This window comes from Ciconia boyciana, chromosome 4 (genome assembly GCF_034638445.1).
Source record: "Ciconia boyciana chromosome 4, ASM3463844v1, whole genome shotgun sequence".
In the NCBI taxonomy this organism is placed as follows: domain Eukaryota; kingdom Metazoa; phylum Chordata; class Aves; order Ciconiiformes; family Ciconiidae; genus Ciconia; species Ciconia boyciana.
In genome coordinates this window covers 30,332,902-30,352,598 of record NC_132937.1, presented here as the reverse complement: position 1 = coordinate 30,352,598, position 19,697 = coordinate 30,332,902, and the positions used below count along the sequence as shown (strand labels likewise).

General features: G+C 37.5%; 1 protein-coding gene across 1 annotated transcript in view; it reads left to right on the top strand.

The window, feature by feature from the left end:
* TTC33 (tetratricopeptide repeat domain 33) overlaps positions 1–19,127 on the top strand; it is a 49,889-nt gene extending 30,762 nt beyond the window's left edge. Inside the window, 5 exon segments of the mRNA XM_072860521.1 lie at positions 9,112–9,200; positions 9,202–9,241; positions 18,780–18,883; positions 18,885–18,960; positions 18,963–19,127. Of these exon segments, the coding sequence (XP_072716622.1) occupies positions 9,112–9,200; positions 9,202–9,241; positions 18,780–18,883; positions 18,885–18,960; positions 18,963–19,127 (474 nt within the window).
* The last annotated feature ends 570 nt before the right edge of the window (positions 19,128–19,697 follow it).

Here is a 19,697-nt window from a genome sequence, read left to right as displayed (position 1 = left end):
TCCAGATTTGGAAGAACTGTACACCAACTTTAGCAAGGGCTTGACCAGCATTTGGCCTATAAAAATCTGCCTGTCTTAGTATGAGAGTCACATACTAGAGGAGGTGATTCATGTTAAGGTGATTCATTCACTTTGTGCGGTATGCAAAGACTCTGTATGGTATATACTAATTTTCTTTCAGTGAGGAAAAGTCTACTCATGAAGTAATTTTTTTTTTGAGAATTAACATTGGATGGAGTGTTTTGCATGGGCTTGAATATCTGTGTAGCCACAGATAATAAAATAAAATACATTTATTAAGATTACCTTATGTTGGGTTATATAGCAGCTTCCTAGTTAATTAGTATTTTCTTTCTCAGCAGCAAACTTAACATTTTAAATACCCTGTTGTTTGATATGCAGCTCAGATAAATATGCTAATGACACAGTAGGAATCTTTAAATATTTATGGTAAATTCTTAAAGTTCTGTATTTTAAGAGATGTAAGACAAATGTCTTCCAGTATTTCTGAAGAGCGGAAATAGTGTTTCAATTTCCCAATTGTCAATGACACTTGCAGTAAGTGTGTTTCCAGAAAAACATACGGCAATTGTGGAATTGCTCAATTGCTTCAAAAACCCATAAAAGTTGCTGAGATTTTTTTTTCATTGCTCTCGGCTACTCTTTGATCCATTGAAAACCAGATTATTATGGTGTGTGGAGAGGTTAGACGTGCACTTAAACTGTTCTTTGCCTGCAAGATCTTTCAGCATATATACTTGATATTCTGTTAACAGCCTAAACTGCTCCTCCATTGCAAGAACAATGAGTGGCAAGTAAGTATTTGTGCAAGCAGTTAATTTCTATATTTTTGTTTCGAAAAAAGAAAATCCTTAAAAAAACCCAACAGCCTAGTGTTGATTCTAGTCTTAGGTAAGTAGTATCATAAGTATATTCAAAGGAGTGTATGAAGACTACCTATATTAATGCAGTCACTAAGACTGCTTAAAATTCATTGTGGGCTAAGTTTCTTAAACATTGACTGGATTATTGCTACTTCGAATTACAAAGATGAAGGAACAGGCTTTAAAAAATTCTTTGAATTTGGGTCTGAATGTTTGTATGCTGGACCGCGTGGGACTCTTTCTTGGGTGAAGAGAGATATCAAGGGACATATTACATTATGATATATATAACAAACTCTTGGGAATCAGGCATTCTGCTATTCGACACCACTCCTGAGAATTTACCTCGTTCATGTTGCTCATCCAGTGATAATTCTACCTCAGATCTCAGATGACATTGTCAAACACACTATATGACTGTGACAGGATTCCTAAAGTACACAATACAAATTTTTATAGATATTTATAGAAACAAGTAAATACAAATGTAAACAGTCGGGTTTATGTCCATTTAATAAGCTTTTTGGATGTTTGTCGTCAGCTGTCTGAGGATCTAGTTTCTGTACAACCTTGCGTCCTTGCATTACAGCCAGGCAAGAGACCAGCATGGGTGAGTCGAGAGGGAACTGCACAGGCAGTGGAAGCAGGGACAGGTATCCTGGGAAGAGTATAGGGACGCTGCCCGGTTGTGTAGGGATGGAGTCAGGAAGGCCAAGGCACAGCTGGAGCTGAATTTGGCAAGGGATGCAAAGAATAATAAGAAGGGCTTCTACAGGTATGTCAGCCAGAAAAGGAAAGTTAAAGAAAGCGTACCTCCACTGATGAACAAGCATGGTGACCTAGAATCAACAGACGAGGAGAAGGCTGAGGTACTCAACAACTTTTCTGCTTCAGTCTTCTCTGGCAATCGCTCTCCTCACCCCTCCTGAGTCAATGGATAACATGTTGGGGACCAGGGGGGTAAAGTCCCTCCCACGGTAAGGGAAGATCAGGTTTGTGACCACCTGAGGAACCTGAATATATGTCTGTGGGACCTGATGAGATGCATCCCAGAGTCCTGGGGGAATTGGCTGATGTAGCTGCCAAGTCACTCTCCATGCTATTTGAAAAGTCATGGCAGTCAGGGGAAGTCGCTGGTGACTGGAAAAAGGGAAACATTGTGATCCTTTCTATCCTTTTTAAAGATGAGCACCCTGGGAACTACCGACCTGTGAGCCTCACCTCTGTGCCTGTGAAAATCATGGAACAGATCCTCCTAGAAGCTATGCTAGAGCACATGGAGGACAGGGAGGTGATTCGAAAGAGCCAACATGGCTTCACCAAGGGCAAGTCCTGCCTGACCAACCTAGTGGCTTTCTGTGATGGAGTTATCACATCAGTGAACAAGGGAAAAGCAATGGATGTCATCTATCTGGACTTCTTGTACGGCCTTTGACACAGTCCCCCACAACATCCTTCTCGATAAATTGGAGAGAGATGGATTTGATGGGTGGACTGTTTGGTGGATGAGGAATTGGCTGGATGGTCGCATCCAGAGGGTAGCAGTCAACAGCTCAATGTCCAGATGGAGGTCAGTGATGAGTGGTGTCCCGCAGGGGTCTGTGTTGGGACCAGTGCTGTTCAGTATCTTCATCAGTGACATAGACAGCGAGATCGAGTGGTGAGTGGTGCAGTTGACAGGCCAGAAGGATGGGATGTCATCCAGAGGGATCTGGACAAGCTGGACAAGTGGGCCCATGTGAACCTCATGAGGTTCAACAAGGCCAAGTGCAAGGTCCTACACCTGGGTTGGGGCAATCCTCGGTTTCAATCCAGGCTGGGGGATGGTGTGATCGAGAGCAGCCCTGCGGAAAAGGACTTGGGGTACTGATGGACGAAAAGCTGGACATGAGGCAGCAATGTGTGCTTGCAGCCCAGAAGGCCAACCATACCCTGGGCTGCATCAAAAGAAGCATGGCCAGCAGGTCGAGGGGGGTGATTCTGCCCCTCTACTCTGCTCTGGTGAGACCCCACCTGCAGTACTGCGTCCAGCTCTGGAGCCCTCAGCACAGGAAGGACATGGAGCTGTTGGAGCGGGTCCAGAGGAGGGCCACAAAAATGGTCAGGGGGCTGGAGCACCTCTCCTACAAGGACAGGCTGAGAGAGTTGGGGTTGTTCAGCCTGGAGAAGAGGAGGCTGCGGGGAGACCTTATAGCAGCCTTCCAGTACTTAAAGGGGGCGTATTAAGAAAGATGGGGACAGACTTTTTAGCAGGGTCTGTTGTGACAGGACAAGGAGCAATGGTTTTAAACTAAGGGAGGGCAGATTTAGACTGGATTTAAGAAAGACATTTTTTACAATGAGGGTGGTGAAGCACTGGAACAGGTTGCCCAGAGAGGTTGTGGAGGCCCCATCCCTGGAAACATTCAAGGTCAGGTTGGACGGGGCTCTGAGCAACCTGATCTGGTTGAAGATGTCCCTGCTCTTGCAGGGACCTGTAAAGGTCCCTTCCAATCCCAAGCATTCTATGATTCTGTGATCCTCAATTTACATTCATTGAACAGGACCAGGATTTCAGATGTATGTGTCTCTTCATTTTTTTTCTTTTTTAAATAGGCCAAACCCATCATACTCATATTCAAATTATTCCATTTCATCTCTTCTAAAGGTTTTCTTAATCTTGAACTCAATGAAGGAATAATATCAACTTCCACCTACCCCTCTTCCTGCTTAAGAAATGACAAGGTTACTAAGACATGACCAACTCACAATCCCAAGTTTAGGTTATAAGAAATCAGCTAATAATTTCTGATTATTTTTAATTTATTTTTTTTAACTGGGATGTAGTGAGAAGAGTTTACCATCAAAACATTGATGTAAACTCCAGAAAGCTAAGTAGCAAAAAGCATTGCTGTGTGGTGCAACAGTAATTGCTTTACAGCATGGATAAATGTAAACTGCTTATAGGTAGGAAGAATTTTATTCATCAGTGTTTTGAAATGGGTTTCTGGATACAAGAAGGAATTGGGTCAGTTTCACTGGACATGGAATGTATCTATATATAGTGATTCAGCTTCAAGCCAGTGAGCTCATCTAAAACCAGGACTTACTCACACTTCCAAAATACTGTGGGTAGAACAGGATGGGTCATTCTGCTGCCTGGATTTTTAATACTTGGTCAGTCTTCCGATGACAGTTGCTATGTTTAATTGGTTTTTTGCCACTGAGTTCTTCTAATTCTTCTAATCTGTGTCTTTTTTTTTTTTTTAAAGCTAGATATATTAAACTAAGTCATTGTAGTGACATGGATGTTCTTTGTTTTAATGCATGTGATAATGGTAAGTCTGTGTTGGAATAAAGTAAGTTCTGAAGATCCACCTACTGAACATCTTTATAAGACATTTCCCTCTAGTCGTTTTTAATATATATGTGCATGAAAGTCTTGAGATGTTTTTTCTGTTTTGTAAGATTTTTCTTCTAATTGTTTGATTAGTTTTAAGAATGTTTTCTAATTAAGTGTTATCACTATCATTGGAAAATAAATCAAATATGTAATGAGATTACTTAACTGTGAAACTTGAGTGCCATCCTGCTAATGAAGTTTGCAAAAGAAAATTCACCTGAGAAATTAATTTGAGAGCAACATGAAAGGAATAGAGTCTTAGTGTGTCAGCTCTTAAAAGGGTGTTCAGAAGCAAACACACACATCCTCATCTTCACCTTAGGTGATTCTGGCAAAATAGCCCTTTTCTGTCATAGCTTGCTTCAAAATACATTAAAGACCTATTTTGCTGGTAGGATTGTCTCTTACGAAGGTTTTCTCCAGCATAATTTTGATAAGTAGAAGCTTAATATCTTCATATTCTCAAATGACAAGGTTATATTTGTGCATTTTTCTGAATGCATGGCCATCTAAAGGCTCTAAGTTGATGCTAAAACATTGAGGAAGAGGGATTTAAATGGAGTTGTCAGTGATACATAGTTCCTCTGTGAAGCATCACGCTATTTGTCTGGTTGTTGAAAAATACCCTAATGCAACTGAGTTAGTTTCTCTAAATGTAAACATCTGTTTAAAAAAGAAATATTATGTCCGAGTACTCTATATAACGGAGTATAATAAATAATATAGTGGTTTGTGACCTTTTTAGAATAATGCTTCCTTGTTCCTATTTTACTAGTAATCTGAATGTTTTGCAGGAAGTAACTAGAAGAGGGTAAGAAATTATCTCTGCTGTCCAAAAAGACCCACCAAAACCACATTGAAATTGATGTGAATGTAACTTGAATCAAAAGAGATTGCACAGTTACTAATGAAGTAATGTAATTGTATGCAGGTCTAGATTGATGCTGATGATGGCTTGCAGTTTAGAGTCAATTGTACTGAAGTAGTCCATAAAGGATTAAAAGAGGGTCAACAGTTTGTTGTATTAAGTACAATAGAGCTCCCAACAAGAAAAGCTCCCCACACAGAAGAGTTCATTTTACTCTTCTGAAAGTAATTCAACCAAATCAAAGAACATGCTTATTTTGGAGGGAGCCCTTGGGGGTGTGTTGTATTTATTCTATTTTTACAGAATAACTATTTCAAAACAGTTAGTGAAGTTAAATGTTTAAGTGTAAACAAACTTATAAAGAAAGTAAATGATTATGCCAATGAGATAAAATTGAGCAAAGGTAAGAGCAGCAGCAAGCATTCTGCTCAAATTGGGTGTAGGGACTACTACTGGCTTCCAGATTCATGTTTCAGTCACACACCTGAATGAAAAGATAACAGTTTTCCGATCAGCTCAAATATTTCAAGCATATGGGCTGAAATGAAAGAAGACCTGGGGGCATTTTTGTAAGAAGCAGAAAAATAGACCATTATGCTGATGCCATGTTGGAGCAAATAAAATAAGAGTAGCTTATTCAAAAAGAGGTAAATAAAAGGAAACAAATAATATAGATTCTTAAAACCAGAGGAGAAAATCAAGTTGTATACAGTAGAAAGTGTATACAGTAGAAAGTAGAAATTGTATTCAGTAGCAAGACTTTGAACAAGACATTCATTGAGTGTCTAATTTTTTGTTACTTCAAATGGACTTTGGTCCATTGTGGTGTAATATGTAGGGATAAATGAAACCAACAATAAAGAGAACATAATCAAGACAGTGAAAAGAGTTTTGCAGATAGCAACATATCCTTGCTTTTATACAAGGCATAAATGTAGACTAAATTTATGTGAAGGAAGGGAAAATTAAAAATTATACTGTCATGGTAATGACAGCACTACAGATAAAAGAAAGAAAGATGATTTGGGAGGGAGGCAAGGAGTTCAGTTCTAGCTGTGTTTAAACTAGCGATGAGTTATGCAAGAAGATCTGAAATGCAGTGAAAGCAGTATTTCAGAGTAGCTGCATCCTTGAAAATAATCTCACATCTTGTATTGTCATGCAGAACTCAGGATTATTATATTATTCAAGTATGTATAAGCACCAAAGTATATGTTGTGCATGAAATGCTATCTATGGAATTAGAAGTATGAGTGTGGGTTTTTGTTAGACTGGTATGTTAAGCTAGTTCAGGATGAGAAATCTATGTTTCAACGAAGGCCACCAGTATAATTCCCATGTTCTACTACCTGGCTTCCCACCTTTTGGACACACCCTGTCTAAGGGGCACACGTGTAAGGAGTGACAATAACCCTTTAGGTACTCACCATATTGGTGAAATGGAGACCACCCTAGTCTGTGTGTTATCGGGGGATGATGTGTATACACATAGATTTGGTGCTTGACGTGGCTGCGTGTTGAGCATGCAACAGGCACACTGTACGACAAAGGTGGCTACAGCACACGTGGTTCCTGTCTGGCTTTGTCTTGTCCATGTGGTCTGCTCCAGTAAAAGGACTGAGTATCTCTTTCTTGTCAAATCTGTGCAGAAGAAAACTTTATGCTAGTGGTGTTTTTTATTCCTTTTCCAGCATGACTTTCCAGATGTAGAATAACTAAGTGTTGCTGGTTCAGTTTTCAAGTAGAAGTAGTATCTAGCATGCAGAGGTATTTTATTAAAGTGATAATAATATCACAGGTAGAGTAACCCAAGACAAGGTTGCACACATTCAGGTCTGCAATCGTATGTTCACTTTGATCTTTTTACCTGAAAACAAAATTGTAAGAAAATAGTGTGCATTAATAAGGTTTTTCACTTATAATGACTGATAAGTATAGCTAAGTCATTAATAACTAAAAAAAACCCCTGTGCTGGACAAAATGCATATACATTCAAATCTGTATTTTTTGAATGTACCTTGAGAAACTGATGCCATAGTTACTAGGGGCACAGTAACTACCACCATGATCTGGAAGAGCATTTTTAAAGCAGCTGTCTAAATTAGTACACACAACAGTCATAAATAGACAAAAGTGGAATAATTGCCTTGTATTAGTGAGGTCACAGTTCAGTAGATGAAGCAGTAAAATTCATTAAAAACTGCAAAAGATTTCCTAAATACTTATCTAGATGTTTTGGAATTGTGTTGCAGTAGAAAGTACTGGTAGGAAATACGGAATACTCGGGGTGCATAAAAATGTTCAGGTGAGTATATACTTGGATTTGTTTTCTCTTATGAGAACAAACACATTAAGAGATTAATGTAAAAGGTAGCTGATAGGTGCAGAATCACTTAATCTTGGTAGGATGTACACCTATCCACTAATAACAGTTTGATTCAATTTACAGATCTGCTGCAGATAAGAGAAACTGCACACTAAAATGCAGTTGAACTGAACATTTTGGAAAAAATACATAGTATTCATTACAAACTTTGCTTACAAAGCACAGTCATTGGGAACTGATGAGGAAAAAAGGGAAAATGACATGACATACAGCTGTGGGTTGTTTTTAAAAGATTTTTAGGTACTTCTAAATTCCAGTGTACAGCCTATTAAATGGAATTAAAGAGAAGCCATAGGACTAGTCTTTAGAAAAAATTAGTCTCATTAAAACAGCAGGAGTATGGATCGAAAGGGTTTATTGGAAGTTATGCTTCCTGTGTTTCTTGGGTACAGAATTACTTTCTGTAGTAAAGCTTTTTTTTTTTTTTACTGTACTTACCCCAGTGCTGTGCAAGTACTTTATGTTAATTAAAGTAAATATTCAAGACTATTGCATTTGAATACTCTTCTACTACACACTCATATTTATCTATTTAATATATCGTAGAACAGTAAGGTTAAATAAATGCTTTTTGCACTTCAGCAATAGTCCTAATGTGTTCTAATATTATTCATCATTCTTGTGGGTCATTTGGGATGAAAGTGGTTGCCCACATGAGTCTTACTTGTGTGGTTGACATTCTTATACTGTAGGAATGCAGTTGTCATTTGTTTCTTATACTGGTATCTATCACCATAGCACGTAGATGTCTGAAATCATGATCTCAGAGTGATGCAGGTCTTCAGGTAATGTGCCAATCTCATGGTGGTCTTCGAAAAATAAGGCAAGCTTTGAGCCATGTTATGTGTCATTAACTATGGTTTATAGGCTTAGTTATGGAGATTCAATGCAAGGAATAGAATACTATGGTAACAGGCTCACACTAACATGTACTGCTGAGTAAAAGAGATTTCCACATTCAGAAACCACTTTTTTTTTTTTTTTTTTTTAATGTAGGTGACTTCATGTCTAAGTTAGGCTTTGCTATTGCAGAATGCTTACTCTCTAGATACAACAGTCATTGTTAAGGGCTGTTTCCATGCTGAATTACAGGGATTGTTTCTATAATTGTATCATGTGCACTGCAACTGAATTTGGTAGATTCCAGTCTTCTATTAAAAAGAAAAAATACAACCCCATTTCAACAATACTTGCTTATTTATTGTGTTTAATTCTCAATGTGTTTGTCCTTCAGTGTAATAATGCAATTCTGTTATTCTTTTACAGAGTGTGGGGTTTGTATGGGGTTTGGAGGGAGGGAGAGAGGGAGGGAGGGACACCCTCAGAAGCAATTCATTTATTTCTGAGAGAGTTGCTTTAATAGTTCAGATGAATCATCCTTTAGCATGCCTGTTTCTTTCCATGGGCAATGAAAGGAGTCTGGGTGACTATCTGAGATTAGACAACTGACTTTTAAACTAGAAAAAGCTAGGTGAGATGAGCCTGTCCTTAGTTATTGAAACAATGGTGGTTGCCTGGGTAATCCCAGAAAACTTAAGTCTCTTTTCAATTCTGCTTATTCTTACTGCTCTTACTCTTATTTTTGTCATAGGTCCTGATGTCTTTACATGAAATGTTCCCAGCAGTGCATGCATCAGAAATTGCTGTCCAGAGAAACCCATGTTCCTGGGATGTCTGCAGACTTGGGACGTGCCCAGCTTGGATTAGGAGAAATAGCACTGGTAGGAAAAATGGACAACATTAATATGCTAAAACTGTAAACTGTATCCTCTGAATTGTGTGTGAGAGGATGAAAGTACAGAAATATCAAGGTAGTTGAATATCCTTATGTAACCTGAAAGTTGGCAAGGAAAAAGGTGGTGGTGGTTGTTTATCTCCAGTATTCCCTCTACTTTATTGTTTTTCACAAATGCTTCCTGTGTGGTTTTGTTGCTGGGCTTATGGAAGACCTGCCTAGCTCAAAGCCTTTAGTATTATATGCTGTATTTACGTGTTGGCTTTATGCAACAGAATGATTATGTTGACATAACTGCACATACTACATTTTGGGTACTGTATTGCTACAGTGAAGCTCACCATGGTTTAAAGCTGAAGGTACTGTGAAGTCCCAGTTGATATTCAGGCTCAGTTTCATACATGACTGCTAAGAGAATTCTAGTATCTTGTTTTCCCTGTCTCCTACTCTCCTGCTTTAGGTGCAGCAAATCGTATGTACTCATTCATGCTTTCCTCTGTCTCTTTGACCCCAAATGATAAGTGAAGTTGGTTCTCTTGCTAATAAGAGAGCAAAAAGGCTGGGATGCTCTGCAGTAGCTGGAGTGCATCTTTTCTCTAGCTGCAGCTGCATACCATGGTACTGTCTTGGCTACATGATGTGTTGCAAAGGGAGACTCTCCCCCCATGTCAGATCAGCCTCCACCAATAGGCTATACACCTGTAAATAACGTAACATACATAGTGTAATAGTTTTTGCCTAGGTAGTGTGGAAACATAGTGAGTGAACTTTTTAATTCAGACACATTTGGAAATGTCCATTAGAAAAATAATTCATCATGAGCTCTCAGGTAAAAAATTATACTGTTTTTATTTTATTTCTAATATAAGTAGCTGTGTGCTGGTTTGATACAAATAATTTTGTCATTAATTTAGAGTATTTTTGTAAAGTTACAATGTTTGGACTGAACATTTTCAAGAATAAAAAATAATTATGATATTTTTTGAGTGAGGCTAACAGATAATGCAAAACCAGTTTCTTTTTAAATGTACTAAGGAGCAATATTAAAAAACAAACAAACGAAAGAAACCCCAAGCGATGAGAATAACAGAAGACAAAAGCTGTGTGTTGCAGATGTTTAGTGTGCTACCTTATGTTGTCACAGTATCATAATATGAAATATTTAATATAAATGCATACATAGCTGTATCACGTCACATCAAATAACTGGTAACATTCCATGGCTTTTGTGATGTAGAAGGTAAGAGTAGATGGTCTGTCCTGTCTGGATTTACAGTCTATAAATTTTTTTTCCTTAAGGGCCTGAAATAGTTGCTGTAAATTATTTGAGATTTTTAAATGCATTAGTCTCAGGAAATTCAAAGTTTTATTTCCTGAAAGAATCCTAGGTAACTGATGCTGCTTATTCTATTAAAAATGTTACAGTTACAATAATGTAAATTATAGATATTGATATACCCATACTAGTTATACCACCAGGTTTGCTCACCGGATCCTATAAGCTTCATCTACATTAGCAAGCCACATCACACCAATAGGAGTGGATATCTCGAGTTAATAGTGCTGGGGACCCAATATCCACATTATATTCATTTTGTTTTACTTCAGAGTAGCACTGTTGTTTGGAGCGCTTCAGGTGCTCTCTTGGAGTACATAGTAGAGTTTAATCAGAAAGGAATCTAGTTTATGTAGTCTGAGACTATTCCATGATGCAAACCAAAGAGTTTTAAGTGGGAACAGTCAGAGATTTGCATCAAAGCACATTATTCATCTGAAACAAAACACTACTATTGGTGCTCCTGTTATTGTTACATTGACCTTACTGTTTGTGAAGAGAGAGGGAGGAGGAGTTATCACCAGGTAGTTTGCTCTCTGAATGTTTTTGTGTCTCTGTTCTCTGAGTAGGGAGCCCAGGGGTGGGAAAGCTCCTGTTGGCATCTCCAGTGCTTTAGTACTGGGTTTTTTGCCTTTCTGTCTTTAAGGCATATTGAACTGCCTTCTGATGAATATGTTCTCACATACAAAGAAGAACTTGGAGTTATTCTAAAATGCAGATAATGTTCAGTATTTATTTTTAAGCCAAGCAATTTTTAAGGAAGTTTAAAAGGTTAAGAGTGGAGAAGGTGAAAGGTTAAATGATTTTGTAATTATTGAACCTGTGGAGGCTTTTTGACCAGGTGATCTAAGTCATAATTATACTCTTCCCATTAGGCTTTCATTACCATTTCTTCACTATGAGGGTGGTGAGGCACTGGAACAGGTTGCCCAGAGAAGTTGTGGATGCCCCCTCCCTGGAAGTGTTCAAGGCCAGGTTGGATGGGGCTTTGAGCAACCTGGTCTAGTGGAAGGTGTCCCTGCCCATGGCAGGGGGGTTGGAACTAGATGATCTTTAAGGTCCCTTCCAACCCAAACCATTCTATGATTTTCTAATTTTTCAAGGCATTATATTTTTAACAAAGTTAATAAAGCATAAATGTCAGGGGTTTTAGTAATGTTTGAGATTTGGGAATTACTACCCTTCACAAGAGCAGCTTCTTCTGTTTCTTTGTTTCATTTCTCCCCCACCAGTGTCTGTCTTCTCTACCCACATCCTGCCAAATGGTCTGTTGTAAATATTTTTATTACTTCACAATGAACGATGCACTTTTTCTAAGGAAAAATCAGTTTACTGTATTTTAATTTCAAGTTTCCCAGGTCTAAAATACAGCTTCCAAAAAAATCTAATCTATATTATATGAGCTGCATAATATATTAATTTCTTGCAAACAAAAAGAAAGATTTGGTTTGGTTTGGTTTTGTCAAACTTGTGACAGAAAGTGAGATAAATTAGCCCCTTTTTCTTTAGCTTTTACAAAAGCTGTTTGCTCTTTTTTCTGAATTTAGTAAATAGGGTACATTAACAGTAATACTTAAATGTAAGCAGGCAGAACTTTATTTCTGTGCCCCAAGAGGCAGAAATTCCTTAATTTCTAGAAATTGACTTGCAAGAGCACACCTGAGTAAACTCTGCAATGTGAGTGTAGAAACTGTAGAAATATTGCAAGCCTGACTATAAATTTCTCTCAATTTCAAATGTTTGTTTTTACAAATGAGACTTACTGTATTGGTGATGACAACTTAAGCAGTAACAATTTCACACTGATATCTTCATTAGAACAGTTCTTCCCATGAGACAGAGTGAGCCCCACACTTCCATTAAACAAGCAACAAAAAAACCAAAAGCAGCATTAAAAAAAACCAAACAACTGAAAGTGACTGAGTCTCCCACCTTGGAGAAGTTCATCTTGACATGGTCATGGGCAACCAGCTCCTGCTTGAACAGGGAGTTGGCCCAGATGACCTCCGGAAGTCCCTGCTAACCTCAACCATTCTGTGATTCTGTGACTTAGGTTTACCCCATTATGGGCTGTGGCCTCCATGTCAAATCTGAAGTATTGAAGATTACATCTGCCCAGTTAACTTTGTAGAAATATGAACCAATTGTGCATGCTTTTTGTTTGATATTTTGAAGAATGCGGTTTGCTGTATTGTTACTAAGTAGTTAATGGTTTAGCAATCTATAAGCATGATACTACATTTTGTAAAAGGAATCAAGCCTTGACAATATGAATCCTCAGATCAGCCCTTTCCTTTTATTTCTCTCAAAAGAAATAGTGTCAGCTCTTTTACGTAATGATGGGAGTTATGTATTAGCAAAGAGAGGAATTACTGCATTTTATTGGAATCCAGCTAACGTAACTAATTCTGAATTTGAGATAATTTTTCAAAATGATACTAATGTAAGTGTATAGAAACATAAAGATTTTGGTAATCAAAAGGAACGTTAAAAGATGTAGTGGCATTTTATAGCCTTTGTAAACTGATGGTTGGCTTTCCATTGAAAAGCAATCAAGTCTGTGCTTCAGATTGTGTTCCTGTCAACTTGAGGGGGTAAATAACTCAGATTTTATTTTTATAGATTTATGAGATGAAAATATTTAATTGCACTGCTGTGATAATCTTCCTTCGAAGCACAACAGTGTGGATTATTTTATAGTCAATTACTTAAGCACGGCGATGGAATATTTAACTTTATCATTATATTAATATAGTTGATACTTATTCTTCTTATGTGCATAAATGAAAATAAAAAGAAGCAATGCAATTTTAAAAATAGCTATTTGTTTTATAATTTTGGCTTAGAATTTCTTGTTATTCCATTTGCAGTTTTTCTTTCACACTTTAAATGGTACTTTCCTTATCAGGATTTGATAAGACATTTCTTTTAAAAATAAAACATGTGACAGGGCATATTTCTGTCCTGCTGACTCCATCCTGAACTACATGCCAGCCACATACTCACTCTAGCATATATTATTTGGGAAGTATTAAGTTAGAGTGAAAATAAAATGCTGTATCAGTTAAAGTGGGGTTCTGTTAAATTCCTTTCAACATCTTTAAACAATCCTACCCTGTTATAGGTAATACCTGGTAATACTAGCTTCCCCAGAGGTCCTGTCAGTCCTGTAGTCCCCAGCTACTATAGTGTAATCCTTTTTTTTTTTTTTTTAACCACAGTTGGAAGTTATAAATATATTTTGATAACCCACCTAATGATTTTTTTAATGCATGAAAATATCTTCTACTCAGAGGTGATTTTTATTTTCAGTGAAGAAAGCAGAAGGGCAAGCAAAGTCACCAAAAGTTTAAATACCCTCTCTGCTACATTTCTAGGAGGGGTACTTGGTTCTTGAGAGCATTCCCCACTGACTTAGCTGGTGCCTCCTGTTAGTTACTCTTGTCAGATGCTCAGAACTTCTGAGGCTTTAACCATGATGGTGAAGTCCATCTTTGCAACATTTAGACCTTGTAATTAAAAGCATTGGCTAAAACAGATGCAGGGTTTATGACAAACTGGGCTTGGGGAGAAAGTTGTTTTTACCATTATTTTAAAAATCCTTGTAATAACTTTAACGGTATAATTTGGTAATAGAGAAGTACATGTCTTCCATCCTCCTGGATTTTCCTGACTTACAAGTTAAGAGCACTTATATTGATCAGGCTTTATTTTGCTGGGCTAAATACATCAAGTTCTAGGATGGGATAGATTTTTTTTTTTTTTTGTTCCCTCAGTCATCCTGGATTATGTATGTGCATGTAGTAGAGCATAATGTACAGGTCTCTATGGTAGAGGCAGCCTGAAGCAGTGACTTCTGCAGAGCATGCTGCAGTGTCTTGGAGGGATGCTTACTAAGGTGTAAAGGCAGACAGGCAGTAAGTGTGGTGAGGAAAGAGGGCTGGGAAGAAATGAGTTGGTGCAAAGGAGATCTGGGAAATGGGAATACATCAATGAAGCAAAAGGAAGTACAAGAGGAGAATAGAAAGTTCTTCACCTTCTTCAAAAGAAGAGGAAGAAGGAAGCTGCAGGAGTGAGGAAGATAGACCTTGAAGAGAAACTTGAAGTGGACACAGTGGCTGATGGAAATTTTCTGAAACTCTAGTCTGTACAGAGATGTGTGACTGGGTCCAAAGAAACCGAAGTGATCTTTTTCTATCAGTTGCTGCAGGCCATTATGTTTCTGTTCTCTTCTTATGCCTCCAGGCTCAGGCACACGTCCTCTGGCCTCTTGTGCCAGCCATCAGGCACTGCACCGCAGGGAGGATGTGTGCTGAGTCACCCCTGGGGGTGATGCATCTTCATCTGCGCTGCATAAAGTCTCTGCAGTGGAGAACCTCCAGCATAGGACAATTAAGGTAGCATTGTCTCACAGACGTCTACCAAATGGGAACAAAGACTTTTATGGGTTTATAACCTGACTGAATTCCAGTAGGTGTAAGGCAAAAACAGCCTTTCACATCTGGAAAATTGCCTACTATATTTCAAGTCCTTTCTCCAAAACATGAAAGCACCAGAGCCTTTGAATAAAATGGTTTTGTAAACGTAAGAACTGCAAAACATTAAGTGTTCACCTCATTCTTGAAGGCAGAAGAATTATTTTTGCTGAAAAGAAATTTTCAGTGAGAAAATTTTTATTGAAAAGAAGAAATAATCTGAACAGAAATCTTTTATAGAAGAGTTCAGCCCAACAGTTTAAAGTTAAAATAGATTAAGACACTTACTATTCAGATTAAACCATATAAACTATTTGTGGGATAATAGCTGGAGGTGACTTAGAAATTTTTTAGGTTAAGGTACAGCATTGAAGAAGATTCCTGGGTGGAATGGGGCAGAATCACCTCCCTCAACCTGCTGGCCATGCTTCTTCTGATGCAGCCCAGGATACAGTTGGCTTTCTGAGCTGGCAGTGTCACTCATACTCTTGGTATTTGCACGTGCTTTGCAGACAGTAAATTTATCACCGGTAATCCAAAGAATCTGTGTATCTGTTGCTCTAATAAACTGCACTCTTTATTAATGTGGCCGTGATAGTTCATGCAACACGACTAGACTGGGGGGTGCAGCGCATTTGAATTAACGCTGTCGCCTTTACTCTGATGAATGGCTGCATATACAGTCCTTAGAAAATAACCGTTGACCAAGTCTGAGACTAGGACTGGACTTAGCCACCCCTAGACTCCTCTCGGAGAAGGAGTTTAGAAAGCAAGGGGGTCCTGTCTGAACCTCATGACTCAACGGGAGGGTTCCCCCCCCCCCTCAGCCACTCCTCAGACTCCTACATGACAGTAACTCTTAACGCAACACTATTAAACTAGAGTGAAAATATCTGAAAGAATTGGATTTTTTTTTTAAGGAAGAGAAATGTAATGAGGAGTCTTTAAATATACTAAATTCCATAATGAGTGTCTCTAAATATACTAAAAGTTTCTGTAAAAATGAGTTATTTGTATTCACTGTGTGTAGTACAAGAAATAAGACTTAAATTGCAATAAAATGTTCGATGCTGGAAAAAATTCCATATGTAAGGATCATTAAACACCGAAAAAGATTACTTACAGATGTATATATGTCTTTGCTGATGGACATCCTTTAAAATAGGTCAGATGATAGTGTCTGTCAGATGTAACATAAAGGCCTAATACAAGCCTTGGGGGTAAATATGACCTGCATAACCTCTTAAAATGCTCCCTTACCTTTTTTAGAGGGTCACTGTATAGTGACAATTACTAGGTCCATGTGTTATAAAAACATGTTATATAAAGCGTATTCTGATCGAAACTGCTCTTCACATTGAAAGGCTCTGCAAACCAGCAGAAGAGATTCTGCTCATGGGACAAATGAAAGAGGATGATTGTTTGCTACAGAATACCCTATAGTGAGACGCAATGTAAAATTTTTTAAAAATACAGATTCTTCAAATATTGTAATTCAGCAGGCGAGAACGTCTTGCAGTAGATTTGATAGTACTCTTACCTGCTTTTGCTTCTGTAGGGATGTGAACACGTACTGATTTAAAATGCCATAGTCCTTACATGCAGGGTCTCTGAGACCACAGCTGCCCATTAAAATGAGGCTAGAACTATCAAGGTTATCTAGTGCCACCACATTCTCCTGTAAGGCCAGACAGGCAGTTGGAGTAAGAGAAGGAGATTTACATCTCCATCAGCAGGAGAATTAAAAAGTAGCACTGTTCTTTTCTTTTCTTTTGTCTTAATAGAAATTAATGACTGTGGGAGCAGTTACAGAGGCAACATGAAATTTTATGTGGATAACAATTCTGCATTTTTCAGTATTACATTGCTGCTTTAAAATGAATCCCTCTGATCTTTTGCACCACTTAAAATTTATTTTATTATTTTATTTTTTTATTTATAATAGTCACATGCAAAATCTTTTTTCTAATAGATTTACAAAGATGATTGTTTTATGCTGTATTGTATGAATCATCAAGGCATCTTCTAAGCTTATTAAATGCTACCTTCTATTTGATTACTGTGTTTAATGTTGTTTAATGTGCATTAACATAACTATATAGAGAGGTTTTAATTAGAGGGCCTCTTTCATGGAAAGCCTAAAAGCAGGTGGTGTTTATATTTTGTTTTCAACAGAAATACAAAAAAGAGCATTTAGTGTTACTTGTAGCTTATCTATCCCTGGAAATTAAAAGCTAGCAAAGTTGAATAAAATTACACTGTTTTGCAAGAATTAAACTGCACTCCTCCTTCTGTTTAAAGTTCAGCATGCTCCTATACTTCAGAGCTGGCTGGGGACCAATAATAAAGTTTGTTTGTTTGTTTGTTTTCCTGGAGCTGAAAGGCTGCCTATTACAACAGCAGTAATACTGATAGCATAATCAGCATTTCTTAAATCTGATTTGTATCTCTTTTCTGCTGAGTTCACGTCATATGGAGTTCGTATATTAATCTGTGCCAGTAGAAGGATGAATTGGCAGTTTCTGTCAATGCAGATGAAAAGTTGTGATTTTTCAAATTAATTTGTATGCTTTGAGTTTTTATAAATTACAGTAGAATATGGTATTCGATGGTTGTTCATGTCTTTAAAGTCTTTATATGCAAGTTGCTAGAACTCTTCCCAAATATAATCCAAATCTGTATCATCACTGATTTTTCACCCCACAGGAAGGCTTCTGTACATTATCACGTAAGAGTTTGGTCACTCAGGTGGCTACTTCCATAACTGACCATAAATGTGAAATACACACATGCCTGTGTGCACATACACATAAGTCTGAGTAGATAAGGTTTGTCTTGACCTTTTTGCTGTTAATATAACTATAAATCCCACACAGTTATAATTTTTGGGCTAGCATTTTTCCAGTATTGTAGCAATTTCTTCTTATTGCCGAATATCACATCTACTGGATTAGATGGTCACATTTTTTTATATTTAACAACTTCTGTTTTGAATATTTGTACTTATGGAACTTTTCCCAGTTCAGCTGAAAGACAGGTGAAACAGTATCGACTATACTTAATTGTATTAGTATTACATGGTTTATAAGATTATAGGAGTTCTTTCTTAGAGCACCTCTCCAAGTTGGGAGTTTATTTGTGTGCTGTTGCCTGAACTGGTGTGTTTGCAACCACAAACCTGTTACAGAAACTGCTTATCATGGGGCTAGGATTACTGTGTTATTAGGTCTGTATATGAAATGACTACAAGCTAATTTAAAAGGAGCAGTATTAGTGATACTTTAAATCCCAGTCATCCCTTTTCTGTATTTCTTTAAAACATATCTGTCTACTCTTGCCTTCCCATACGTCTGATGATAGGAGAAAAGTGGGAGAGAAAACCATCAAAAAAAAATTTATTTTGGCTTTTACCCTTTTAATTACAATATTATTTTTGACATGTGGAATCTTATTTGTGCCTTTGTAGCCAGGTACCCAATTTGTTCATGCATTCTTGGTACTTTCAGACACTTGTATGCACAGTTCTTTGGGGGTAATGCTGCTATTGAACTTACAGCTGAGGGAGGATTGTTCCACTAAAGACAGATTGGAGTAAAATCACTTTTGTCTTTGCTTGAATGATGTACACAATTTTTTGTTGTTGTTAATTTCTATGATGGAATATGTAGGCTTTAAAGTTTCCAGTCCTTGTTTTTTCCCTGTTCTGTTTCTAGGCAATCCGAAGTTTCCAGGCGTCCTTACACATCTTTCCAATGAACCCTGAAGTATGGAAAGAGGACCTTTCCTGGGCAAGAAAACTACATGAAGAGCAGAAGGCAACAAAGACTGAGGCAGTGCAAGCACTGGCAAAAGAAAAAGCTTGCACAAGAATCAGTTCCAGACTATGACTTTGAAACAGTGATGAAATTGTGGCAGTCTGTGCTGCCATCGCAGAGAAGGAGAAAGCTCTTTCAGCAGCTAAAATGGTAGTGATTGTGTCTGCTTCAGGCACAGTAGACACTGTTACTGAGAAGGAGAATTGTCCTACAACTCCTGATAAAACCCTTTTTATCAGAGCCTGATAGGGCAGCCTTATGGGTTGCCATACTGTTTTAAGAACTAGTGTTATTTATTGTGTTTGGTTTGCTTTGGTTTTGTTTTTTAAGCAGTGAGGGAGCCTACAAAAGAAAAAGAATTGAAGTTATTTTTCTTTTGTAAATTGAAAAAGCAATGACCTGAGTTGTTCTTTCATCCATATTTTTGGAGAAAAAAGCCAAGAGTTGATTTTAAAAAAATGTATGAACAAATGTAATGTTAACATGCTTAACTACATTCTAACAACCGCTTTCATGTTACTGTATTTCATAATTTTACAAGTCAATGTCTAAATTTTCCCAGTAATTAATGAGCTTTTATTTTAACTGTAAAAGAAAAAGGGATTTTAAAAAAAATCTATTTCAATCCTTATTCATTAACATTATTTATCTTCCAGTTAGTGTGAACTGTTCTCTGTTATCAGAAGTCTTTATTTTCATTAAGATTACTTTTTCTATGAGGAAGTTTCCTATGAAGCAGAAATGGATTATTATTTTGCATTTGTGTGATAGACCTGGCATCTGATTTGTAGTCAAATGAAATAAGTAGAAACTTTC